At 40.3% G+C, this 27,768-nt stretch overlaps 2 protein-coding genes across 11 annotated transcripts in view; one reads left to right on the top strand and one right to left on the bottom strand.

Annotated features, from left to right (window-relative positions):
• Positions 1-674: 674 nt before the first annotated feature.
• RIOK3 (RIO kinase 3) lies at positions 675-12,386 on the bottom strand. Of its 2 annotated transcripts, none has more exons than XM_064655187.1 (13): positions 12,156-12,386; positions 11,225-11,346; positions 10,237-10,382; positions 10,004-10,108; positions 9,359-9,468; positions 8,536-8,679; positions 7,540-7,667; positions 6,208-6,396; positions 5,594-5,753; positions 4,555-4,635; positions 3,934-4,023; positions 3,463-3,570; positions 675-1,994 (listed from the first exon to the last, which is right to left on the bottom strand). In XM_064655187.1, exons 1-13 carry the CDS (start codon positions 12,348-12,350, stop codon positions 1,893-1,895), a joined length of 1,680 nt encoding a protein of 559 aa, XP_064511257.1. In that variant the 5' UTR covers positions 12,351-12,386; the 3' UTR covers positions 675-1,892. The 2 variants fall into 2 exon arrangements, with proteins under 2 accessions (XP_064511257.1, XP_064511266.1); XM_064655196.1 differs by having other exon boundaries at positions 6,208-6,393; positions 12,156-12,383.
• Positions 12,387-16,119: 3,733 nt separating this feature from the next.
• TMEM241 (transmembrane protein 241) overlaps positions 16,120-27,768 on the top strand; it is a 56,329-nt gene continuing 44,680 nt past the window's right edge. For 3 of the 9 annotated variants that reach the window (XR_010430694.1, XR_010430695.1, XM_064655286.1), the window contains exons 1-4: positions 16,121-16,282; positions 19,723-19,769; positions 22,438-22,515; positions 25,974-26,055. Coding sequence is in view for 6 of the 9 variants with exons in the window: in XM_064655286.1 (XP_064511356.1) it covers positions 16,211-16,282; positions 19,723-19,769; positions 22,438-22,515; positions 25,974-26,055 (279 nt within the window). In the remaining 3 variants the exon portion in view is untranslated. Of the gene's footprint in view, positions 16,283-19,722; positions 19,770-22,437; positions 22,516-25,973; positions 26,056-27,768 lie in introns of all 9 variants that reach the window. The other 6 variants (XM_064655294.1, XM_064655276.1, XM_064655259.1 and 3 more) reach the window with 4 other exon arrangements.

Genomic DNA, 27,768 nt, shown 5'->3' on the forward strand with positions numbered 1-27,768 from the left:
AGCATAGTGATACAAGCAGGGCCTGTTTCAAATGGCAAACAGGCCAAAAGCCACCCTCCCTTCACTTCCCTTTATCTCTGCTCTCTCTTCCTCTCACCTGATGCATGTATCTGTAGATATCAACATCTTTCCTAGACAAGAATGTTTTAAGGTATTAGCAACCATTTTGAGATTTCCCCCCCCCCCCCAAGAAATGTTAAGAGTATTAAAGCTAGTTATAAGCCTAGAATAAGATTACCCTTTTCTTTTTAAAAGCCTTCTCCTCTGAAAAAGATCTGCTTATATTTGACAACGGAAGCTTGTAGTCTTCCCGAAGGGGTCAGCTAACAGCAACACCTAGTCTGTTCTTTCCCTAATACTATTATTTTGGGAAACTTTCACTGAGAAATTTGGAACAGACTTAAGTATCCAAAAGATAAAAGTTCCTTTATTTCAAAAGTAAGGGGTAACTGGAAGACAATTACCTGATTTAGGAAAGGGAAGAGGATCTAAGTGCTGGGATGAAACTGGCAAAACCATCAAGGTTGTGTACTGTTCATGTAGTACCCACTCAAACAGTAATTCTTCTATTGTTACAAGGAATGAGTGTAGTCCTACCCTAAGACTGCTCCAGTGAAACACTGAGGATCAGCGAAGGCCTGTATGATGCAAAGAACTATACAAGAATACCACCATAAGATCTTAAGATTTTACTTCACCACGAGTTTTCCAACAAAGAGATAAAAAAGTCACTTTCACAGCACACTGTGAGAATGTCACATGTAGCATCACTATATTCTGCTTGATAAAGAGCAGCATCAAAAACAGCAATCTGTTAAAAAGAAGTTGATTAGAATTTCTTAATTCCAAACCATCCCACCACATCAGTCCATCTTTAAATGTGTTGTTTTGGAGAGAAACATTGCTAGATTTTTAGTACTTTGTAAAAAATAAAGTCTGACATTAAGAATAAAAGTATGAAATAGATTGGGGAAACTAAATATTTCTAAGTGAAGCTTTTTTGCTTACAGGTGCAAAAAGAATACACAGATTTGTCTATGATTACCTTCAGGGCAAGCACATTTGATGCTCTAAACTGACATCCTAGGCAGAGACAGGATTATTACAGAGTTCTGTTTTTGGTTTGCACCAAGTTCTTGGAACCATTTGTATATTGAGTGAAGCTAACTGAACTTACTCTTTGCACCTTGGATGCAGCTGTCAGGATTTCCTGGCATGTCACCAAGGAAGTCCTCTGCAGGTTGAATTCATATCTGTTTCTCATGTAATACCCAACTGTATTTACAGAGATAGTTAGAGCCACATTCCATCTACTTCAAATGAAAAGGTCCAGACTTTTGCATATATAAATACATTAGTTTGTTAAATTAACATTTTCATACAATTGCAGTGCGTGGTTTGACTTTTCGCTTTGCCCTTGGTGGAGAGGGAGGAAAGGTTCACTGACATTGTGTCCATACACATTTTTAAATTAGTTTTTCAAGCTGCAGTAGGAAAAAAAGAAGGGCTCTTCTCATGTGCTTTCCCACTAAATACTTTGGATGATACAGATGATTTTTTAAATTTTTTTTTAAACATATATAAGCTCTGAATCATGCAAAATATGACCACCTGAGCTACATCAGTCTGATGTAACTGGGAAATTGGTGAAGTTGTCAGACTGTCCAAAGTGGTAGTGACAGTCTATTCTTACAGTGCCAGCCTGATGTGTGGGACAAGTTAAAAAAAAAGCAAACCACTGAGGCATCACCATATGCTCGCTGTGTTTTCCATTTTGGTATTCCCAGCCAACCACTCTCTCTTGACATCGGTAGTTGACATTTACCACTGCACCAACATAGTTAGAAGCAGTAAATTTGTGTTTTGTTTTGTTAGCAGCTATACACTCAGTGCTATTCATCATATATAGGTGGGTCTCCATCACTTGAAAACGTTGACAATTTCTTTCCATGATTCTGCACATGATCTTCATTCATCTTTTCCAAAGCTTCAATCTAGGGAGACAAAAATAAAACCGTGCTGAAATCATAAAACCATGCCTGCACCAAAATGCTGCTAAACAGCATTAAAAAGTAGATGACAGAGCAGGTATATTTCAGTGACTGAAAGTACAGCTTGAAACATGTTCTCAACAAGTTACTAAAATGAGTTGCACTCCATTATAGTTTCAAGCTACGTAACTGAAATGTACCAGTTGCAGGGAGGACTGCGTGATTCTTAGGTCTTAAGCTGTATTCCTCAAAGTATAGAAATGTCCCTTTCTCCAACTCTGAACACCTCCACTGTAACTCAGCCAATCCATCAGCATGAGAGAAATACAAGTCATACTAACATTACAAATCCACTGCAGTAATTTTTAACAGTGAAAGTTGAATACAGATATACTTCAGTGTTTTGTGCAATCGAAGTAACACAATACAGTGGCGTATTTTGATCTTCTGATTGTTAAGTTTGGATTGCTTCCCCTTCTACTCCAGGGGAGATAATTTTGACTTTAGTCCCTAGTAACAAAAGTCTGAAGTTTAAGAAGCTGCTCAAATTCTCCTCTATGTAAGCAGCAATGTTAAATCTTTCCCATAGAACTTACAAGCACTAAAAGTGACATAAAAGAAGAAGAAAAACACCACACCCTACCCCCTGGTGCCACACCACAGTCAGTGAGGGAACTATTTTTTGCTTGATTACCTGATACATAATGATCATGGAACTGTGACATTGTGGTCCCTTTATCTCTATATTACTCTAAGGACCTTCCCCAGGAGTTACCTAATTTCAAGCTGCCACTTACTCCATGCAGGACTAGCATACACTGTCGTGAGTAATTGGGTAGAGTAGAATTGCCACATCGCCCTAACTTTAATTAGTAAATATAGACTGTTTGACAACTGTTTTTTTCAATATCTGATATCAGGACGCACTCCTTGAAGAGTTACAAAGGTTGAAAATTAAAAGCCAACAGTGACCAAAGATTCCCACATCCATATTTACAGTAGCATGATTTTAGGCTTGAAAATTGAAAACGCTAGCCCAAACTTTAAATTCAAATAAGTTAATATCTAAACCGTGAAAATAAGCAGTAGAACAATTATTATTGTTTACCCCAGCTTTCCTTTCTCTGCACAACCTTTAAGGTATGTAAGGGAAGAGAACAATGCTAGCTTTTAAACTAAAGCCAGATCACTAGATTTGCCTTAATCCTGAAAGAAGCAACTAAATGCAACATGAAGCCTTTTACACTTGTGAGCAGGGGAATCAGGAAAGGGGGTGGAGAGGCCTGTCAATATGAGTTTCTGTAAACATTTGTACTGGCTGAAATACTCAAGTTTTTAAAAAGGGATGCAGAATGACTGCTGAAATTTTATTCACACACACTGATCATGCAAACTAAATGTGGAAAGTTAAGGTATTACAACAGCTACTATAGCTAACCAAATTAAAATTGTTAGACAGAGAAAGCTATACCTCTGCTTGGAAGTCTACTTCATTGTCAGCTGTAATATTTAAACCTGAGACAGCATTGAAGAGTTCACGCTCATTAAGTGCTTCTGCCACACCTCCTTTCTGGAAGAACTAGTCAATATAAAAAGCACACGTTAAACACTTTACCACACAGAACAAAATATTCCTTTTCCTTCCCCAAGTTACAATCACAACATTTAGTCAAAGTTACATTTTTGCTTTTTTTGACCCACAGATAAAAATAACTGAAATAAGTTTTAAGTTCTAGCGGTATCATTTTACTCTTCCACACTTTTTTCCCTTTCAGAGAAGAACACCATCGGCATGGACAATATGCAAGAGTAAACTTGTATATAAGTGGTGGAGATCATTTTTTACTGAGTTGTATTGGCTGATTTTTAATTAGCTCTGAATTGATTTTTATCTTGGAAAACATTCAGCAGAACAGAAGACTGTCAGACAAAGAGGTCCTACCTGTGCAACATTCCTACAGTCTCTGAACAAAAACTCAAGTCCGTGAGGATGGGTTGGCTCTACAGACTGACTGACATCAATGAGCCAGACCTGTAGTCACAGAGAAACAGCAATTCACTTTGTATTAAAATTTCACATTGGAGATAATGTCCAAAGGAGGGCAATGAAGATGGTGAAGGGCCTTGAGGGGAAGCTGCATGAGGAGCAGCTGAGGTCACTTGGTGAGGAGACTGAGGGGAGACCTCATTGCAGTCTACAGCTTCCTCATGAGAGGAAGAGGAGGGACAGGCACTGATCTTGTCTGTGGTGACCAGTGACATGACCCAAGGGAATGGCCTGAAGTTGTGTCAGGGGAGGTTTAGGTTGGATATTAGGAAAAGGTTCTTCACCCAGAGGGTGGTTGGGCACTGGAACAGGCTCCCCAGGAAAGTGGTCACAGCACCAAGCCTGAGGGAGTTCAAGAAGCATTTGGATAATACTCTCAGGCCCATGGTGTGACTATTAGGGATGGTCCTGTGCAGGGCTAGGAGTTGGACTCCATGATCCTTGTGGATCCCTTCCAACTCAGCATATTCTGTGATTCTGTGAAACCTTTCCTCCCCACATTAAGAACAAACTCACCTTCCCATCATGCCAAAGCATGTTGTATTCACTCAGATCTGCATGGACCAGGTTGCACTCCCTATACAACTGCTGCATCATCTGCAAAGATTAAAATTAATGAAAGAAGTATGCTAAACTCCACATAAATATTGCTTGCATGACTATAGAAAAACAAACAAACAAACAAAATGCCTTTCCCCAATCACTGTCTTAATTTACATAATTTTTACCCAAGTCTTCAATAAATTTCCACACAGGGAATCGCAGTTTTGGTACTCTGCCAGCAAACTAAGCTTTTATCACTGAACTTAGCTTTGGCAAGTCTGAAGAATTAGTCTGGTAAACTCAGGTCAGCTCTGCCAATCAGTCCAAGTGCACGAAACAGATAAACATGTTCTCTAGATATACATGTCATTTTCACTGCTATCACATAGGAAAGAAGTCTCAGAGTTGTAGGTGCTGAATCCTAACCAGCATACATATTCATTTAAAACATGGTTGTGTTGCTCACTGGTCTCACAATTTGAGGCCCAGACTATTTATATTACCAACATGCAGGGTTGGTTGGCTGGTTCAGTTTTTTAATTTCTATAATGGAATAGTGAGTGGGCAGTTAGCAGGTACGTTTGAACCAATTACAGCAGAAAATAGAAAAATCCACTGTGCAATATTCTAACTCATTCTTCGAAAGTGCTTAAGCCTTGTAAATTACGTGTTTGGTAAGCCCAGAAGGACTTCAGAGAATTTTATAAACCACATGCTGCTTCTATAAAAGGACTACTTGCTCATAATTCCTCTACTGCTAAGTATCTGTCAACAAGTCCCAGCATGTCTTCCACTCAGATTAAGATTAAATTTAAATATCTTTTTTTTAGTGGATAATTTTTTATTTATTCTAAGTCACACATTAAGCAGCAGCAAAATAAGACTTTGAACTTCATATCTTGGAAGTGATGCAAGCATCCTAAAAAGTAAATAAATGATGATTTGTCCTTTAAATTATTCACCTAAAAGAAAACACAACCCAGAATTGGAGGAGAAATCAGCACTGTCTTACATTGAGAGTCTGATAGTAGGCCTTTTTCATGTCTTCACTACTAAGTGTTACATCCTTTAGTTTAGGAGCTGGGATTTGATCCTTGCCAATGAAAGACATAACCAAGACGTGTTTCTTAAGGATAACCACTTGAGGACAAGGAATTCCAGCATTTTGCATTCTGTGGATCGGAAAATAGATACTGATTTAGAAAAACAAAAGCCCCAAAACCATATAGTTCTAGTTCCTGCTTGCTCATTTCCAATCTGAGAGTGTGTAAGAAACTTGATCCAGAATAAAAAAAGTCTTTGAAATAGAGAGAATTGAAAACTGAATAAATATATTTATTTCACATAGGAAAATTCAGATCCTAAAGTCATAAGTGAGTCTAAGAATGCTCACTGAACACTTTTACAACTAGAGCCTGCTAACTTCATGGGCTTGTTAACTGTGCTGCCAAATCACTGAAGATGCTGACAACTCATTAAACTGTAAGAAACCAGAGCCTTTTTCAATCTATGGCACGTTGTATATTATTTTGACCTAAAAAACAAATCTAAACTTCTACCCAGACACAGTGTATCTTCCTTACACAGAGAAGGCATTTGACAACTACCCTTGATTTTTTTCTTTACCTTGTTAAGTTATGCATTTCTTTCTCAGCCCACATACGAATAATCTTTCGTGGATTCAATTTACTGAAGCGGTCTTTAAATCTGTAGTCATCCTTGATGTATTTGTCACGGTTCTTGAATTCATTAAGAGTTGTTTTAAACACTTTGATGGCACATTCCGGAGGAATAACTTTATCTTCAGTTGCACTTCTCGTGGAAAAAGTCAAATATATAACAAAATTAACTATTTGCATCTTTACAACCAAATGCATGCTTTTGGTTTTTTTATATAATACAAGATACAGCAATTTTTAATATAAGAGGTCTGACTTTCTATCAAATCTAGAAGCCAACTCAAGTTAAGTTTATAACAATTCTATGATTAAACTTGCATATGAATGTTTGGGTTTTGGCATTTTGATTATATGTTGCTTATCAAACACGTTACCTCTCCCAGTTTGGTAATATTTTACTTAAATGTCATAGCTAATAACAGCCCTGTTAATGCATATACCTGCTACAAGAATTTACAGGTGAAAATAGTCTTCCCTTACAACAATAATAGTAGCATCATAGTATTTTGTAAAGCACCACAAAAATATTAAATAGTACCAAGCAAAAGAACACTCCTGAACATCATTGAAGCAACAGTCAAGTTAAAAAAAAAAAAGGGCACAGCTTTTCTCCCCAACTCCAACTTACAACTTACCTCTATCTTGACATCTCTAAATCGATTATCTGTATTTGGGTTTTATTATTTCTTTCTCAAACACCACTAATTTAAAGTGAGCTAAATGTACTACAATCACTCCTAATGTATTATAATCCTTCCAGTGTGGCAGCTTTCACAACTGGACTCTTGCATGACTCACAAAGTGAACAGCATCCCAACACTATGCTCAAGGTGACCCTAAAGTAACAAATAGCACCTCCACTGAGTTGCACAGATGGAGCTGACCATACAGCGATCTGTACAGAAAGACAATCTTCAGGTAGCCTAATATCATCATGACACCTCTATAATCTGGTGCAGGTTGGTGGAAAGAGTTCCTCAAAAATCTCCAGACTTCTTTTTTATAAAAGGAGTATATCTGTTTCTACAGAAAGGCAGGCGGATTTGTCCCCATTCATTAAATGGACTCCAAGGAGGAAAGTGGGGATTTTTTTTACTTCATGGTTGGTACCATTTGGTTTTTAGATTTATTATTATTATCTGCATACATATGAATACAGACTTTAAAGGCTTGGAAATAAAAAAGCTATAAAAGGAGCTGTTTAAATATTTCTGTGGTTTCTGCTTTTTAAATCATCTCTAGTACTTAAAGCTACCATCAGTAACAACAACATACTTACTTTCCTCCATAGGCATGAAAAACAACAGATTCTTTTCCTGTGCTGATGCAGCCTGTGATGGTCTCCAGCATCCCAGCATTGACCATCTTGTACAGAAGTAAACGTGTTTTAGGATCCACTGCTTTCTCCTACAGGCAAGAAATTAATAGTCAATTCATTAAAATAATTCTTTGTTTTACAGCAAATTTAGGATATTTATACACCACAAGATTTCAACTATGTGGAAAGAATAATGTAATAATAAAATTCTCTCAACTGATAAAGAGGAAGAAAAACCAAACTGAAATAAACAGATGAAGCAAAATCAGTCTGCTCCAGGACTGTCATCTTAGGATTTAACTCTCAGGTTCCTTATCAGCTGTGTAACACATACAGTATTTTACCAATTCCACACAGACTCAACAGCACTTTCTACAGTGTTTTCAAGAAGTCTTTACAAATCATAAATCAAAATATCCTAACTATTATATTTCTTTGATATCAGTAATAATAAAGAAAAGCATAACACTCAGATTTGAAGAAGTCCACAGCAGGAATCACCAGAGGCTCTACTCTAAAATCACCCATAAAGCCTATCAGCTGACTTCCTAAATTATTAAGTCAGTTTAGTTGGTCACCTCATCTTCCTGGAGCTTGCTATGAAGACAGATATTTGGAGCCAGAGGGTTGAACTGCAGAGGATTAGTCCTCTGGATAGTTTCTATAAATAACTTCCAGCCAGTTTATTCATTATAGCTGATTAAATTTAGAAAGACAAAGAGAAAAAGAAAATGGAAGGTGCTTGCTCTTACTTTGATATGGCTCTCACAGTAATGCAGCTCAAATAAAAACAGCCTTTTTCTAGTAGGAGCTGGCTGATAACATCTCCTTCAGCAATGTTAGTATAATATTTCTTAACTCTTTTACTAAAAATGGAATGTTTCAAGAAGTTTCCAAAGCAGTGCTCAGCTATTACACAAGATAAAAAGTATATAGAGAAAATTATTAAAAACATACAGCAGTGGAGTGCTCCTTCTTTTCATGGAGCCTTGCACTTCGACGTTCCTCAGAGTATGCATGTTGCTTTAAGGCATTGAAGACTTGATTTGACAGCTTTAAGTCCATCCCAATTCCATCCCCAACTTGGAATTCAGGTGCAAACTACAAGTAGAAATAATAGAAATTTAAGCATTGTTACGAGCAGACACCAAAAGTTGGCACAAACAGAAACTTCTCATTCTGATTTGGAAATACCCAGGGTAGATTAGGACCTATGTGAAACCCACTTCGGGTAATGTTGTCACTATGTTAAAAAACATATTGCTTTAAACTCAGAACTCAAAGTTCTACCCAAATTGATATGAGATTACCTAACATCCTGCAAAAATAGCACTTGCAGCATTTCCTTATTTGCAGAAGTTGCACCACATACCTTAAAGAAAATGGAAGGCATGTGCTACAGATAAACAGACTGAAAAGCTGTAAATCAATTATTTGACTGAAAATAAGTTACTTGGCTCATCAGACGAAATTAATTAAAGAAAGGAGGTTACACAATAGCTATGCCTTTCAAAAGTAGCTTCAATGTTTTATTTGCCTGTGTGCCAAACTTGCTGATAGTTTTGTTTTGCCAAAACAGTTCTGTGCAAATTCTTGAATCATGGTCAATAACAAACTATTATTAAACAGAAAACCCACACAACTCAAACTGCCAATTTGAATAACTAAACCAAAATCAGCACCTTATCCAGTAGCACACATGGACAAGCATTAGTTCTTTGGCTGAATTGCAGCATTCCAGTTTTATACACAAAATAAATTTCCCTAAGTTTTCACTTACATTTTCCATGCGAGCAGTGTTCTTTCTTCCACATACCACTTCATCATGTTTAGTAGTAATATCTTTTCCTTTTCCTATGAAACCCCTTCTCGGTGTGGTAGTAGGTTTATCTGCCAGCAGTGAGAAAAATAAATCAAACTTTACACCAAAACAAACGTAACTTATGCTCACAAAGGTCCCACAACGTCCAAAAATGTAACATAATTTCAGATTACTTCAATTGTATGATCTTAATGAAGTCTTCTCTTATCCTAAGCATGACAGCTTCTTTTGCTATGTTATGACTTACTTCTTTATCTTCTCTGGGGTATCAGACAGCTTTTTGGCATATTAAGACAGGAATATTCAATGTCGTGTGAAGATGATATTGACCCTAGCCAAATGTAGATGACAGATATGCCCATCTCAGAATACTTTCCAAGTACAATAGTTATTTAGCCAGATTCAGCCACTGAAGCCAATATACTGGCAGACAGAAGCCTGAAATTACCTGCCCAACCGCCTGCTGACACCTCCCAATGAGGTGTCATTGCTTTTACATACAACTGGTATGCCTCCTTACATTCAAAGAAAACTTGATTTAACTATGTCATATTCTTAGGCCTATGAACTGAAGAAACTGTATTGTTTAAAACTGTCACATACCTGCTCTGTAAGGATCATGACGGGTATCCTGCCAATCAACCTCATCCTCTGAGCTGTCACTGTCATAGGGATGCACCTTCCGATAATTTTCAAAGGATATGGAGACTTGAGAAAGAAAACCAGTAAGTATGTCAGTGATTATCAGGGATTTGCTACTTCCTCACAGCTCTGCCAACTTAAACAGAGTGCCAAGAATATCTCCAAAGCAAAAATATTTCTTCTGATGAAGGTACCTTTGCTATCTCCATTGATCTTCTTCTCTTCACGCCGAAGCTGTGCATCATATTCCCTATCAAATTCCATCTGCAGCATCTGAGCTAGCATTAGGTCACTAGAAGTGTCAATATTTTCTCCTGTAATAAATGGACCTTCAGCAACACTGTGTGAGATGAAAGCAGAAATTTTAAAAAGTTAAACTCAGTAATGTAAGCATAAACCACTGCTTTGTATCATTTCATCACTCTATACAAAAGACTTCATGTAGAGCTGCACAGAAAGGAAGGGATCTCAGCTCTCCACCTCCCCTTCAAGCCAACACTAAATATTAATAGATCATGACTTCATTTCTCTCTGCCACTTTTTATGATGGAAACATTACTTGAACTTTTACTTGCTTACCATTCTATATGAAGCATTAAGCACTATTTTTAAGGTGTCCTTCACAAAAAAAGAGGCAGCATACAGGTGTATGTGTGTGTATACATATTTATATGTTTTGTAAATAAAAACAAACCCGCAAATAGTGTCACTTTGCTTTGCTCTGCTTCACAGGAAAGACTGCAGTAAAAATTTTTATAAGTTTAGAACTAGTAAGCTCTTGGCCCTTGTTTAGAGCTTTCAAGTAGTAGAAGGATACAGGTGATATACCTGACAGTTCTTGAAATAACATTTTAAACTGTTAAAAGAAGTCTCTAAAAGGGTAGGAAAAAATCCCCATTTCTGAGATTTCTCTAAACATAGCTTACAGACTGGGTTAATGCACCCAGAAAACGCAAAGAAAACATGAAGAAAAAAGGAAGGGCAACAGAGAAGAGAATCTAAGGAAGATTTTTAACTGGGGGAAGCCATCTTCACTGAAAAGATCTGAAGAAGCAGAGTTAGGAGGCAACAGGCAAAGCATTTGCTATATTGCTATGCACTAAGCACACTGTAAGAAAACGCACAAGAGAGAGAAGATGGCAGCACAACTATGGAGATCACTAATCCAGGGCTCGAACTTACGCAACCACTTCAGGAAAAGCAGCATTTTCCTCTTCCAGCTGCAGTTCTTTTGCCAGCTGTTCACTCATTACATCAGCAAGAGAACATGATATTGACGTTGTGTTAGGGGCTCCCCACGGACACTGTAAATAAGCATTTTATTAAAATCAGCAAGATTTGTAAAGTGACAACACAATAATCAGGATAATTAGCTATCGCTGGCACCAAAATAAGCTCACATAATCTTGTAAGAGCTTGTCTTCTACAGATACTTGGGGAACTACTCAAAGAGTAGTTTCATAAACTCGGGAGAACTGGGGTTGAAACTGGGGTTGGTAGTCACTAATCGGGGTAGGAAACAGTCAGTTTGTCGGTACTCTCTGAAGACGGGGTAAAGCCTTCTGAGAAAGTTTGCTTACAAGTGTACACACTTGTATATCTATGCAAAACTTCTCTTGGAATAACACAACCGTAATAGCTTATGCACAGCTTCCTCCCCCGTTTTTAGAGCCCTGAAAAGACAGCCGTCATAAAACATCCCCTCAAAACTGCAGAAGCACACACATAACCTCGCTGGGGGAGGCGGCGGCTGGGAAGTGACGAATCCAACTAAGCTGTGACTCACTGCCTACCGCCGTGATAACCAAGCTCGCTTAGCTCCAATCCCCTGCTCGCCAGCAGAGCTTGGAGAGAAGCAACGCATTTATCAGGCCGCCACAGCAACCCCCTCCAGCAAGGAGATAATTGCCGGTAGCAGCAAGAACGCCATTCCCCGTCCATCGCTGCTCGGGTGGCTCTGCCAAGTGACCGTGACCCTGGCGGTGCTGACACCGCCCCGCAGCGCCCTCTCCACGGCCTCAGTTCTCCTCCTCCTCCTCCTCTACGAGCTCCCCGAAGCCCGGACAGCGGCGGCGGCCCCGCAGCGGCCCCGGGCTGCCGGCACAGCGCTCACCTTGCTCTGCCAGGCGGGGCCCGGACCGGCGTCGGGGGCGGCGGCGGCGACTCCCACCGAGTCCATGGGGCACACAGGGGCGGGCGGGGAGCGGCAGGAACGGGGTCTCTCTTCGGGGCAGCGACGCTCCGACTGCGAAATCTTCCGGGTCCTTCCCGGTCCTCCCCGGCCGTCACGGGCCGTCAGGCGGCCCATTGGCCGCCGGCTCGGGCATCGCCCGCCTTTCCGGTGATGTCAGCGGGGCGGCCGCGGCGCGCTGGCGGCGGACGGAGCCTTCGGTGGGGTCGGCCCGTGGTTCCGGCGCCCCGCCCCGCCGGGCGGCCCCAGAGGGCTGAGGGACAGCGCCGGGCATCGGAGCTGGGCTGCCGGCAAAGCGAACGGGGGGAGTTAAAAGAGCTGATGTTTGGTTTCATCTCAGGAAGTAACCGAGGGAACCGTGGAAAAAAGCCAAAACAAACCAAAACAAACCAAACCATGGGCGAACGGCAAAACAAATGGATGGAGTCCAGAGAAGGGCAACGAAGCTGGAGAAGGGTCTGGAGCACAGGTCCTGTGAGGAGAGGCTGAGAGAGCTGGGGTTGTTTACTCTGGAGAAGAGAAGGCTCAGGGGAGACCTCATCACTCTCTACAGCTCCCTGAACGAAGGTTGTAGCCAGATGGGGGTCAGTCTCTTCTCCCAGGCAGCAAGTGACAGGACAAGAGGACATAGCCTTAAGCTGCACTAGGGAGACTTAGGTTGGACATTGGGAACAATTTCTTCCCAGAAAGGGTGATTAGATATTGGAATGGGCTGCTGAGGGAGGTGGTGGAGTCACCGTCCCTGGAGGTGTTTAAGGAAAGACTGGACGTGGCACTTAGTGCCATGGTCTAGATGGCAAGGTGGTGTTGGGTCATCGTGTTGATTCAATGATCTCAGAGGTCTTTTGCAACCTAATTGATTCTGTGAAATTAAATAGGCGATGTTCATTTTTATCTCAGGGAGTAACAGAGGGAATGGAAAAAAAACCCCAAAGCAAACCATAAGCAAACAGTTTAATCCCAATCCCATACCTCATGGTAAACACAAAATTAAATATTTTCTATGTGACCTCTTACACCTCAATTTTATACATAATATTTTTCTGGAAAATAGTATCGTGATTTAAATGCCCTCTTTCCAGGACAGGGGCAGCAGAATGGCATTTTGCAACAACACAGATGCTGTTTAGGTCTGCTTGGGCAAGTTTCCCAACAAGAAGGAAACAATGCCTAGAACCCTCAGGCCTGGCTCACCTCCAGCTGTTGAAGGTATCTATCAACAGTTGTAGACAAATGTGCCATCACAATTGCCATCAATAACCTGAAAAACAACCCAGCAAAGTTGGCTGGCTCCAAGAGCAGAAGTGGTAAGGAATTGCATAGCTCCTGTGGCATCTCCCAGCCTGCTCAAAGTTCTGGGTTACACATTTACCAAAGCCCATGCTGCCAGGCAGGCCCAGCAAAAGCCACTCTCATCAACTCTCAGGCATGCAAGAATCAGCTTCATCAGCCAAAGTTCATCTAATTTGTCTTTAGCAACCTGCAGTGACGTAATGCAGTGCAATATCCCAAGACAATTTGTTCGGTGTTCATTATTGCAGGAAATCCCTGACTAAAAAACAAACCATTTGGAAGGTGGCAGGGACCCAGGTTGTAATGTACAACCTGCAGGTACGACACAAGCTTGTCCCATGGAGACATTATAGTGTCATAACATCATTTAGGTTGGAAAAGACCTTTAAGATCATCAAGTCCAACCGTTAACCCAGCACTGCCAAGTACCTGGTGAGGGTGGCTTTTTCTGGTGATAAGTACTAGTGTGGTTCTTTTCCATTCTGCGCTTAGCCGTGGCAGAAAGAGATTATTTCTTTGCCTTTTCAGCTGCCTTTTTGGGATGTGAAGATTGCTACCATGCCCCCTTCAATCTTCTTTGTCTAAATTTAAGAGTTTTATAAATGAGCAGAATATCAAAGCAGTGTCCTGCTGCCCTGGGAAAATCATTGTTCTTGCACAGCTGTGCAAGCACTAATTAAGAAAATGGATTTTGGTAGTTTTTGATTCAAACAGTGACTTAATATTCCTATATCTTGTTATTAAGTTTTTAATTTTCAAAAATAACTCTTCTATTTTAGTCTCTTAAATATTACCTGATTAGGCCTTGATCCCACAACCTCCTATATGAATGGATCAAGCTTTGAACTGAATTATGTTAAGAAGAAATGTTCTGTAAAATGACATCTAAACTAAATAATTAGCAACACATTCACATCTCACAATAAAAATAGTTAAAATCTTGGTAGAGCAGAAACTTCCCTTCATATTAATCGAAATTTAGAGCAAAGCTGTATAGCAATTACTTAGTATGCAATTCAAGTCAGTCATGATAAACAATACTGGCAGAAATTTATACGTTCATTCTTGATCACTGACTGTAAGTGGTTAACAAGAATTCAAACCTGCCTCTGCATTTAGCTGTAGGAAGATATATCATCTTTGCCCAAGTCTCCCACTTGTAATAAGAAATACTGCTAAAAACCAGAGAGATCACTCTGGAAATGATACCCCACTGAAATATTAAGTCAAAAGTACTCTTGTCGCATGCTTTCATTAGTCTCTGCAGATATCTGTAAACTTTTCCTATTCTTTTTTTAAAGCTTTACAGGCTGAATTTTTGGCACAATGCAAACTATACCTTTGTTTGCAAAACAGATTTCTGCCATGCTTATATAAGCAGGTGCTCTACAAAGTGGAAATGCTGTGTCACCTACCCTGCCATCTCTAACTCTGACAGTGGCTTGTCAGTGATCTCTGTAGACCTGGATGGACCAAATCTTTCAGCACTGGAAATCTGATGTCTGTTTTGGGCCACCACCTTACAAAACAGATAGGATCACGTCTGATGCACCAAAATGCTTGAATTTGTCTTGATGCAGTGGCGACTGTTCAACTGTTGCACTCTGTTGACTTTGTCTTTGGAGGCTAAACATAGCAAGTTAGACAGACTTATTTTATGGGTTGTATTTGACTACCTAGTGCCCCCTTAACTCCCCAGTTTAGGCCATGGTCAGTTCCTTATTTATGCCGCTTCGTTCTCTAAAAATAGAGTATATGTGTACAGAGAGAGTGTTACCTGAGCAAAGTCAAGGTGAGAACTGCAGAGATAGGACCTTGCTAATACCAGGCCTGACAAGAATGAGGCTTACCTAGGCCATAATATAAGGACGCCCAGTAGCCATGACTTGATAGGGCATGTCTTTCTCTGCTTCTCTACCTCCCTGGGATATTTATAGCTTACATATCACCAGTGAATCATACGATCGTAGAATAGTTTGGGTTGGAAGGGGCCTTTAGTCATCGAGTTCAACGTCCCTGCTGTGAGCAGGGACACCTTCAACTAGATCAGATTGCCCACAGCTTCACCCAGCCTGAATTTGAACACTTCGAGGCAGATCCACTGCCTGTTCCAGTGTCTCACCACCCTCACCGTAAAAAATATCTCCCTTATATCTAATCTAAATCCACGCTCTTTCAGTTTAAAGCTATTCCCCCTTGTTCTGTCACTACATGCCCATGTAGGAAGTCTCTCCATCACTCTTATGGGCCCCCTTTAGGTACTGGAAGGCTGCTCTAAGGTCTTCCCAGAGTCTTCTCTTCTCCAGGCTGAACAACCCCAGCTCTCAGCCTGTCTCCATAGGAGAGGTGCTCCAGCCCTCTGATCATCTCTTCGTGACTGGACTTGCTCGCTCTAACAGGTCCGTGTCCTGTGCTGAGCGCCCCAGAGCTGGACGCAGCACTCCAAGTGGGGGTCTCATAAGGGCAGCGTAGAGGAGGCCTTGCCCTGGTGGCCGCGGTTCCCTGGATGCCGCCCGGGATGCGGCGGTGTCCGGGCTGGGAGCGCTCCCGGCGGGCCCCTCCCCAGGCCCGGCCGCCAGGCGGCAGCAGCGGCGCCAGAGGAGGCGGCGCCCACGGGAGCGGCGGCGGCGCGACGTGTCGCTGCCATGGCCGACGGGCGCCGCCGGCGGGGGCGGCGGTGACAGATGTATTTGAAGAGGCCGGCGGGCGGCCTCGCCTTCTGCCTCTTCTACCTGGCGTCCTGCTTCACCAACAAGGTGAGGGCGGGAGCGAGGCCGCCCCAGTCTCGGAGGGGCCGGGCGGGGCGGAGGGAGGTGCGGGGGTGCCGGGCGGGCGGTCCGCTCGGCGGGAATGGGGCGCGAGGTAAGTGCAGGGACCCAGCAGGAGGCGAAGGAGGGACGATGTCCTCTGCTTGCCCTGCCCTGCCCTGCCCTGCTTTGCTCGGGGAGAGCCGCGGACCAGCCCCTCCCCGACGGGACTATCCCACGAGTGAAAAATTCCCTGGCATTCCAGCCCGAAGGGCCACCGCCCCCCAGCCAGGTGTGCTCCCGAAACTGGGGATAGGACTGTCTGCTACCGGTCTTTTCTCAGTGTGTGACATCTCAACCTTTCCACGACACAGAAGTTCCAATACTGGCTTGTTAAGGAGAGCAAAGAGGTGACATCCTATCATTCCAATGAATGAAGTGTTATAGAGCTGCTCTGAAAGTATCGTTGATGCTGTATATATTGCACGATTGGATATCTAGCAACCACACTCATTCTCAAGAGAAGATCTGTTAACTGGAACAATAATACCAAGGGAAAAATCTGAAATACTGAAAGTGTTGTATCAGTAGTGGAACAAATGTTAACTTTCATGGACCCTGTGACAGCTTAATTAGTCAGCAAATTAAGGACAAGAATTTTGTTTTCCACTGTGTGACTGAGTTGCTTATTAGTGTTGTTTAAGCAGAAGGAGAAGTAAGCTGCAGGTGGCCACATTGCAAATAAAATTGTAGACTTAAAACATAGTTTGAAGTAGTTTTTTCACTCTGGAAGGGGGAGATAGAGTAACTGCTCCTTGCTGTCCTATTTATCTTAGAGTATGTGTTTCTGGTTCCAATTTGTGAAAGAAAAGATGTTATTGAAGGAATTGTTATCGATTTTCTGGGAGAGGGCTAGAGAAGGTGAAAATGAAACCTCTTCTGGGCAGTGGCCACTGGTTTCTGTTCCAAGGTACACTTGCCATTAAGGATGCCCAGAAAAAGACTGAAGTCCAGACAGGAAACAAAGTCTGTAGGGAGAGATAATGCGCTTGATTTGACAGACTGCTAGGAGCAGTGGTTACTTAAACAGAAAGAGGCTAGAAGAGCTGCCAAATTGCGTCATGGAGTGGGAAAGGTTCTTGGCTAACTGTACTTGAGAGGAAGTCAGAAGGACTTCAACATAGGGCCTCCATTTTCAAACCTGAATATAGATTTTGGTGTAATAAAGTTAAAAATAACTAGAATATAGACCTTTTAGTTGTTGCAGGTGGTATGCAAATGCAGGCGGGGGGACGGACATGTGCAGATGTATCATCCTGATTTAAAACCCATGTGGTAGTTCTGACTCTTGTATGTGTAATATGGCTCATCAATATGCCTTGTCTCTCTATACTGATGCCAGCTTCTTAGTGACACCCTACACACCTAAAAACTGGACTTTGCAAAGTGCTCAGCACAGTTTCCTCTCTGTTGAAAGCTTTCAGCTTCTCCTTTTGCCCTTTGCAGCTTCTGCTGACTCCTGGAAGGAGCAGCAGGTATGTTTCATTTTCTCTGAGGAAGCTTCAGTCATTCTTCTCCTTTGCAGGAATAGTATTTATATACTGCATTACAGGAAATTGTTAGATCTAGATATACATGTTGAAAGACATGTAATAATGCCTCATATTTGCATACATACATATATAGCATGAAAAGACACCAGCATCCATACACACAGACCCTGACAAAGAGTGCTAAAACAATAACACAGAGACTTTGTGTTTCACCCTCATGTATTACATCTCCAATAGGCTTTCTGGACTGCTTAGTATTTTACATGTAATAGCATGTGAACAGAATGTTAGGTGTGTGAGATGCGTTGATCATAAGGAGACGGTTATGTTAAGATTATTGGTCTTGATTCTGCCAAAGGTTGCCTCTGTGGTATGATATGATGTTAATTGACAGGTGCTTATGGGTTTTTGTTTCTGTTAATCCTTTTCCCATTCAGTATGATGCATGGAGTGTGCTCAGAAAGTGAAAGTACAATTCAGAAGGTAGCCTTCTCCATTGTGCAGTCACTCCATGCCCCATATACTTTAGTGTCTGTTACCTTCCACAGTAACTCAAGCAGCATCCAGCAGTTCTGGTGTGGGAAGCGTCACAAATGAGTGTTTTACGTTGCTCAAAGAATCACTGGCAAATGTATTGGCAAGAATGGGTTTAATGTTAAGGTGAAATCACAACAGAGTTCATTGGCAAGGTTTGCTCTACTACCATCATTACTACATACATTATATCATTATTACATTACTACGTCATTGCATCTACTACATCATTTCCAGGTGGTTAAAACAGACAGAGAGAAATCAGACTAAAATCAATCAATCTAAAAATAAATCAACCTAAAATAATCTATTGTGGAAGTAAGGATACAAAAGTGTAATGGTAAAAGGGAATAAGACACTCCAATTGAGTCGCAGGGTTCAGGGTGGACCCCCATGCCAAACTTAGCCCTAGACTTGACCAACAGTTTAGGCCTAAAGGTTTTAACAACACTTAAACTTAATGGTGCTAAATGAATAGTTTAATTTAAACAATTTAACAAAAGATTCATACAGAATTTACAATAGGTACAACAGTGACTCACTTAGAGGCCTGTCTTACTTACGAATCTAACGTACTTAAGAATCTAAGAGAGCAACATTCATAGTACATTTGCTATAGCATGTTGACACTTGTATGCACATAGACCTGAAGAAGTATGTACAAGGTATACCTGTGAAAAATTCCCCTTGAGTGCAGTGAAATGGTCATGTCTTGAGGAGTGGGGGTGTCAGCCCAGGCTCCATTGTCAGTGTTCGGTGGCAGTCCTCCAAGTATAGCAAACTTGAGAGTTCACTGGCTCTGAGAGGCGTCCCACTCAGAGGGAAATTGCTGATCACAGCTTGCTGTGGTCCAGGAGAGATCAAAGGGGCTCACTTAGGACTGCTGTTTATAGGGTCACAAGAGAATTGGCTTTAGTCATAGTAATTTTCCATCCCGGCTGCAATGCGGGTTGGTAACTTTCTCTAAAAGTTCAATAACAAAAATGTTGTTCCACTTGGGTTGTTATGCAGGCAAGGAAAATAAGTTTCCAAGGTTGTTTGTTAAAAAACAGGAGCTCATTAGACAGCACTAGTTCCTGGGAGCAGACAGTGTTTCTGATAAGCTCAAGAGAAAGTTAGCCCAGGTGCTATTCGTCAAGACTGAGGCCTAACAAGCATTTCTGAGACCACAGTGTGGCCTGAAGAGAGCAGGGAGGGAAATGTGCCACGGAAAGAGAAATTACTAAGCATTTTTTTTGTCTTTTCTACCAAAATAAGGAAAAATGAAAACTCTCTATGTGTATTTTGTTGCTCTTGTGATTGTTTGTTAATGTTATAAACTGTAGGTGTTTGATGTCCATTAATTTGGTATTTGTTTTCCAGTATGTCCTGTCTGTCCTGCAATTTACCTACCCTACCCTTTTTCAAGGGTAAGTACTGTTTTAAGAATACATTAAAAATACATTAAAATGTATTTAAGAATACATTAAAAATGACTTTGATGTCTTGCTGTTCCGTGCTGAAGCTAACTTCAGTACCTCTTGTCATTACTGGCTTTTGCTGTCTAGAGAACATAATCCTTAAAGCCTTAGTAAAGCATTCATTAATGTGTCTTGGTTAATTTTTTTTGACATCCTGATGGTGACGTAATTAAGATATACAGAGTCCATAATTTCTCATTTTACTGGAAGTCTTAGCTTCAGCATAGAAAAGTAACAATTATAGTACAACATGTCTTCTTTGGAAATGACACTCTTGGATAATGTGCAGTTGTGGTGTATTCTTTAGCTATGCTAGACAAAACCAACCTTAAATCCATCGTTAGGCACTTACAAACACCACGTTGCTTATTTTTCTGCTTAGCTTTGGTTGTAACCTGTGCATCACAAGTCATCTTGATGACTGTAATGAGAAATTTAATGTTTTGACAAGTGTCCATATATACCATCAGTGCTGTTGATAATTTGTGAGGCGTTCTGTGAAAATCTGGCCTCTTAGAGTCAAGACTTCCCCCATTTGATTTTTGAGATAATGTTGAAATCTACACACACTGGATATCTTTAGTTCCTTTTCTGCTGCTTAGCATGGCTTACATTTTTGTCTGACTTGCAGACCCAGGACTGCAAGCAACTCTAGAAATAGTTGCCTGGGGAATCTCCATTTACTTTGAGTGTATTCAGCTCAATTAAATATTCAGTGAACGGTTTCTTCATTTTTGGCACACACAGAGGCTGTCTCTTGGACAAGGCTTTTATCATATGGGGAAAGGGTTTTGAGTAAAGTTTGAAAAATATATGTGTGGTAAATCAACAGTAAACAAGCATATTTCAACGGCAAGCAACTGCCTTATTGTATCTGTGTTACCACAGTTATTTCCTTTTTCTATTGTTTGGCAATGCATTTCAGCATCTTAATATTTTCCCGTAAGTTCTGGCTTTTAAAAGTGATCTTTCCTTGAAATTTTTTTAAGTGTCACAGGCATGCTTTCATTTGGAGCTGTGACGGATGAGCAAAGGAGGAAAGGAATGCATTTCTCAGTTCATGCTGTTATACTTCATTGTCATTGGTTTTGCTCCCATTATAATCTAAGAATATATTGCATGGTGCTAAGCATCTGAGACTGTCAGTAACTTCAACTTCCGTCATTAAAACCTGAGAAGAGGAAATTCTTCACAATAAAGCTGATAGGAATTCATCACTGGCTTGAATAGAGCATGGTCAAGACTGCAGCAAACATCAGGAAAATCTGGCTTTTAAGCTCTTGTATGCTTCTCATCTTAAAAAAAGTTCAGTGAGCTATGATGTTAGCATTGAATATTTACCATATCCATGTGGAAAATGAGCCCTCTCTTCTCTGACGATGTCCAACTGCATGTAATACTGTGTAGAGTGAATATTTGTTTATTTGTGTATGTGTGAGAAAGATTTTAAATAATCACTTTAAATCATTCGATTACAATGAATGGGAATAATAAATGAACCCACTTCTATACCTGTTATGGATGTTAATGTCATTTAACATTGTAATAGGGTATCTCTGTCTGAACTGTGCTAGATATTCAAGGATTTTCACCCAAAAAACATGAAACACCTCTCTGAAAACCACTAACTTAAGGAAGAAGAAAGCTAATAAATTATTTTAAAGCTTAAAAAAAATCAGTGTGCATCACTACTCATTTTGAGCTATCTGCAAATATTTCCTAGGCCTCACATTCTATTTCTGTAATAGACAGAGGAACAGCTTTGTGGTAGGATAAGTCATTAGGTAGATAAGTCAGTGCAGAATGAACGTAATTGTTATGTACATTTTCAATGAGAAAACCACAGCATTGTGGTTCATACACAAGGTTATCTGGCTGTAAAGATGTTTTCTCTAGGGGCTCTGAATCAGAGGCTCATGCAGAATAATGATGTTATTGTTGATGACACTTCACTTGGTGCTTGATACAGAAGCTCTAGAGGCAGGGGAGGGAGCAGTCAGTTTAAGGGATTTTGTAATCTAAACCCAGCATGAATTACCATGGGAATTCATGGAGCTAATGTTTGAAACTAGTAGGACTACACACGTTATCCTTGGGGCTTATTACTTCAGGTGAAGTGAGTCTTTCAGTCCTGAAATCATGTTTATTTGTTCCAACAGTAACAGTTTATGTATGAAAAGATAGTCATCTCTTGTCACAAACCTTGCCTCGCTTGCATCTTCAGATCATTGCGGCTGTAATATCGCTATTGTTATCATAAACCTTGCGTAGGAAGAGATGATAAAATGGGGATTCAATTACATGATTAAGGTAGTTGTGGTAGATGGTAATTTATTTATAAAGCATTTGAAAAAGGATGTGGAAGCACCAGATTATTAGAAAATCTGCAGGAAATGAAAGCCCACAGAAATGAAAGATTCAAAGGAGAATAGTGGCATCCCTGGTAACCTAGAGAAATGGTAGATAACTGGAGTCATGGATGTGCTGTTTCCTAAATCTTCGTTCGCGAAGCCTAGCCATGATGAGGATGTGCTGTGAGAAGTTCTGTGGATTCTAAGGTCATTCTCATGATTAAAGAGGACAAACAATTCAGAGATGCTGTGTTGTTCTGTTTCAGGTGGCAAACATTAGTGGGTGGACTTCTGCTTCACCTCTCCTGGAAGCTGGGCTGGGTGGAGATAAACTTGTGTTCGAGGTAATCTGTTTTTTTGGTATCTGCTAAATATTTATTTTCTGTAGCTGGATCACAACACAGTTAGATAGGTTGTGAAAGTTACTAACTGGCAAAAATACAGGTTGGGGTGTGTGTGTGTGTGCTGCTTCACCGATGTAGAAGAGAACTTGTGTTTTACTCAAGTAAATCTTTTATCTGCTGTGTAGATAAATAGAGGATATTGTTATAATAGCCATCAGTGATATTGGTAGAAGCAAGATTAGGTACAGGCATTGCTTTAGTGGCAGTTACTGATATCTATATATTATTATCAAATGTGTATTTTTGGTGCAGACTTCGTTTTCACAGAACAGTCAAAGAAATATCACTGTCATAATGTCCTTTTTTAGTTCAAATTGTCATCACTCATGATTACTTCTGCTTTAAACCATGAAATTAAAGAAGTTGAATCTTTTTTTTCCCGAACTTGGAAAATATATTTGATTTTTTTCAAATTCTGAAATAATTTAAAGAAAATACTGGACAAGAGCCACTTTATGATGTTGAAGATGTTTTTATCAAAAGTTTTGGTGAAAAATTATTTGTATTTTGATGCTGGAGACTTCAGGCCACTAGGTGTCAGTGCACTGTAGGAAAACGGATTAAAATACATCTTGAGAGACTTCTTATTAGTTTAGTGAATGCAGAATACCTGTTCTAGAATAGACTGAATGGAACGACCAGAATTAATTGACACGTTTTGGCTATAATACAGACAAATACTTAATCATGAGTTTAAACCTGTCTTTCTTCAGAAGAATCAGGCACATGCTTTAATGCTTTGCTGAGCTGGACTTGTAGCTTGTATCTCCTGTATTAAAAAGAAACAAAATTAAACCAAAATAAAAAAAGCAACCCCAAAAGCCAAAAACCAAAACCATCTAACACCCAAAACCCAACCAACAAACCAAAAAACTCCCCAACAAACAAACGTAATGTCAAAAGGTGATTTAGTACTACCACTGGGATATGGATATTTCTACACCCCCACCCCTTACAGAATATTGGTCTCTGAATCCATCTGTTGGTTTGGGGTTTTTCTGTCTATGTGTAGTATACTTAGGAATACCATATCCAGTCTCCTCATGCTTCAAATAATAAACTACCATCCATTTGTTTGTTTATTTCTACAAAGTCTCAGTTTTTCTGTCATGTGGACTGATCTCATATACCTTCTGAGCCAGTTCAGGTTATCTCCAAGTGTCTCAGCTGTATTAAATTATTACATAAAGATCATCAGCCTTTGTGTAAAGTCCAGAAGACTAACCTCACAATAAAGACCAAATGAAAACATATTACTTAGGGTACTCTCTTAGATTTTGTGGATAACCTGCTTTTCATCTGCTTCCTCCCAGTGCTCCCAACTTTAAGGGACTCTCCATCATTGCTTCTAAACAGCAAATACTATCTGCAAAGCTTGTATCCAAAACAAGGTCTTTGTGGAGCACAATGGAATATGGATAGCATCTACATAATGCTACACAGTGCTGCAGTCTGCTGCCCAGCTTCTGCCTAACCCTTGTAGGCACATAAGTCCAATATGTTCTGGTTGGCATTCTTTGTAGTGCTGCATTTCCCCCACAGCTAAGCAGCAGCTCAGAGCCTTACTTAAACCGAAGCTCCAAAGTGTGGTTTAGGGGAACCTACCCTCTGACTTTAGTGGGCTTTGGATTTAGCCCTGCAACAACCACAAGCTCATCAGTTATTTTCCTGTTTTGCATGTACATCACTGTAGTGCCAACATAAGAAGCTGCTAATTGGTTTACATACGAGGCAGATTGTTGATGCTGACACGTTACATCAAACATCCATGCATTCTTTTTCAGTCCTGAAATTCCCACTTGGCAGCATAAAATTCTACCCTTACATCATGGAAAAAGCATCTGAAGTCCTTTTCCATTGCACTTCACAGTATTGCATTGGAGATGAAGACATATTTGGGATTCCTACAGTTTAGTGTTTTTATGTTCTAAATGAAAATTCGGTTTTCATCGTGTGTTCCTTTCATCTTCTCGGCCCTACTTTCTTTTCTTCCCTCCCCCTTCCTTCCATTTGTTGCAGTTCCAATAGGGCGGCGGGTATTTTTGTTGGTGTCTGATGTGAACTCATTGGTAATGAGGCATGACAGTTTTAGATCTCAGTCTTGATGAAATTCCAGTTGAAGTCAATAACCTTAAAAGGAACAGCGTTTTTATAAAAAATTATGGTGACTACTCAAGAAAACCCAGAGCAAATATTTATGCCAGTGAAAGGATCTAAAGATTGTATTCGTGGCCCTGGGTTTCTGATTGAGTATCTTGGAAAGTCATATAACAGGAAGTGTGATATTTATGGTTTCTTCCTTGTCTGTGATTACATGTATCTTTATGTTTTATTTTCATTCATACTGTTCTGATTTCATTATTTAGTGGTCTGTTTTTCTTGTGTTCCATGAAGTGTAGTAGTGTAGCAGTACCTGTAATTAACGTTTTAAGTCTTACGTACTAGTTGGAAGTGTAATGCAAATTAAGGAACTACAAGCAGTTTGGTTTTATTCTGAGAACCAGCATTATTTGCTAACTTTTTCTTGACTTTAATTCAAAGCTTGGGAAGAGTGAATGGATTAGCCATGACTTCAGTCCTGGGAAGCCTTTGATTCAGGCCCTTACCTCTTCCTTTCTTCCCTTGCTCAAAGTCTTCCATTATTCTCTCTGAAATTTACCACCTGTCTGGTCCCTTTTTCCCCTTAAGTAACAAGATTTAAAAAAATGGAAAAGTGCTAATTCTGAAGCCCCTTCTCGGAACTGAAACCTGACCCTGCTGCAACAACCATAGCTAAAAAAAAATTAATCAGATCAATCTGATGACTTCATTCCTCCATTAGTTGTCAAACTGCCTCCAGGAGTTTGGCTTAGTCAAAGGAATATCATTAGGAAATCTCAAGAGATAGGCTCCCACAGAGACAATCTGATCTTTAGGAAGAATCTCTTTGTAAATCTGGCTGAGAAATGAATGTGTGGGTGGCCAAGTGTATTTGTACATAGTGAAAATGTGTGCTGTCTGTGCAAATGCGCCATTTAATGCCTTCATTTGTCAGTTTTTGTTCCTTTCACAGAACATCAAGGAAATTAGTTGAAATTTCTCTCCTTTAAAACCAGTGCAAGTAATTGCTAAGGAAAAAGATAAACCAATACAATTTTGGAGAGAGAGGAGCCAGGGAAAGAGTAAAAGAAAAAAATATATCTGCAGATAGTTCCTCTCTTGGATTAGATGAAGTGAATAATTTCTGACTTGGACTTGCAGTAAATTGGAGGAATACTGAACAATTGGACAATGACTTTAATATGCACACATTTGAAATTTATGTACATATATACATATTATATTCCTTGCAAGCAACTATTCCTGACTGTATGTAAATATAATGTGGTGAAATAATGAGATTTTAATTGTTTTCACAGGTCTGAAATCCTGTCATGGCTTCCTGCTTCAGTACTTTTTGTGGGCATCATTTATGCTGGTTCTAGATCACTGTCTAGATTGGTAAGAAATGCACAAGTAGAAGTCAATTCTTTATTATCTCTACTTTGTAAACAGAGAACATTCCCTTCATACATGGTGTTTAATGCTGTTCCTGGGTTGAGGGGAAAGGAGGGAGGAGGGGTTTAAATAATACATCGATTGTTAATGGTGCTAAAGCAGTGGTTCAGTCCTATGAAGTATCAAAAAGCATCTCTGTGACAGTCCAAAGGACTCAGCATCTTTCCAGAATACTCAATGTTTTTCAGAACAGATCCTCAGTGGTCTGAATTTTGCAAGTAGGGAAGAAGCTGAAGAATTTATTAGCTGCAGCTTTGCAAAAGGGGGAATGAGACTGTGGGATCTGTGGGAAATCCATCCAGGAAAGTGATGAAGACCATTTCAGTGAGAGCCTTTTCATTCTTTACCGGATTTGAAAAAATAAATTGAAAGTTGGAAAGAGATTATGGGAATGGTTAGATTAATCAGTTTTATGATCCATTTGCATCACAATAACCTATCAAATGTTTACAAGATGTCAAATCTGCTTTCATTAAACTTGAATGCTTTATACTTAAATGATATAGTCTTTCTTAAAAAAATAAAATGAATTAGTGGCACGAATTTTTAAAAAATAATAATGTTTTACTGCTGTTATGCAGTCTGCAAGCCCAAATTCTGCACTAGTTCCCTTCTGCATTCTGTCAGTGCATCTTACTGTAACTCTAGAGTCAGCTTGCTCCTGTCAGCTCCTAAACCCCAAAGAAGATCAAAAGGGAATTTTTTACAGGATTCTGATTGTAGCGATCCCTTGAACATCTCAGTAAAGAGGCAGAGCAGAAAAGGACAGGAGGTCTCTGTCCTCATAAACAAGGTTGGAGGCCTCATCTTGGAACCAAATAATCTTGTGAAAACACAGGCCTGTGCTCAGAAGCCCCTGCTTCCACTTTAGTTCTGTCTCAGGGTGATTACATTTACTTCCTCTTGGTTCCTTGTCAAAGGAAGTTCCATTGGCCTTCTCTGGTGTAAAGCGAGCAAAGATCCATGAGAAGAGCCTTGCCTGGAAACAGCAAAAAGCCTTGGCAGCAGCATCTTTTCTGCTTGCTCACCTGGGTGGTGGAGGAGTTATGAATCACATCCTCTCTGCTATTTCTTCTTACTTCCTAGTCATGCAGTCAGTTACTGTGTTTCCCTCCTGTTCCTACTCTGGTCATTCACGAGTGAGCTGCACTGGAGTGGCAGAGGGGCTATGAATGGTTTTGATTTATATCCCAACCTTTCTTAAGGAGAATCTCCGATTTCTGAATGGCTTTTTGTTGTACATGAATGTGGATTTAGAGGTCTAAGTCTGTGGCCGTTTTAGGAGGAAAGACAAAAGGACAAGTAGTCTTAGGTCGTAGTTATTATGTACTGCCTTGTACTGGGACTGGGAGCATATTTGAATTAAGCAAGTTTATTCCTAAAGCAGAATTTATGTACACTTTTTTGATCAAATCCAAGGAGACACACTTTCAAACACTCCTGTATACTGGCAGGGCTACAATTTTATCTCTGTTTGTGCCTTTCCCGAGAGGTGCTGGCAGTCTCCCCTGCCCAAGGGTTCAGGGGTGGAAGTGGAGGAGGACTGCTTAGCTCTGGACTGTGATGCATTAACAAAAGTATGCAGAGCTGTGAGGGGAGGTATGTACAGAGTCAATTCACCCTGCCTGCCCAACCAGTAAACCTTTCTTTTCATAA

Source organism: Pseudopipra pipra, chromosome 1 (assembly GCF_036250125.1).
Source record: "Pseudopipra pipra isolate bDixPip1 chromosome 1, bDixPip1.hap1, whole genome shotgun sequence".
Classification (NCBI taxonomy): Eukaryota; Metazoa; Chordata; class Aves; order Passeriformes; family Pipridae; genus Pseudopipra; species Pseudopipra pipra.

Bases quoted from the DNA above. Each gene is read 5' to 3' on its own strand.
- RIOK3 (XM_064655187.1), bottom strand. From the start codon at position 12,350: ATGGGCCGCCTGACGGCCCGTGACGGCCGGGGAGGACCGGGAAGGACC. The intron at 9,469-10,003 runs GTATGTGACAGT...CACTGCTGGCAG, and splicing joins TCATGATCCTTACAGAGCAG to ATAAACCTACTACCACACCG. The intron at 7,668-8,535 runs GTATGTTTTTAA...TCTTGCCTGTAG, and splicing joins AGAAGGAGCACTCCACTGCT to GAGAAAGCAGTGGATCCTAA.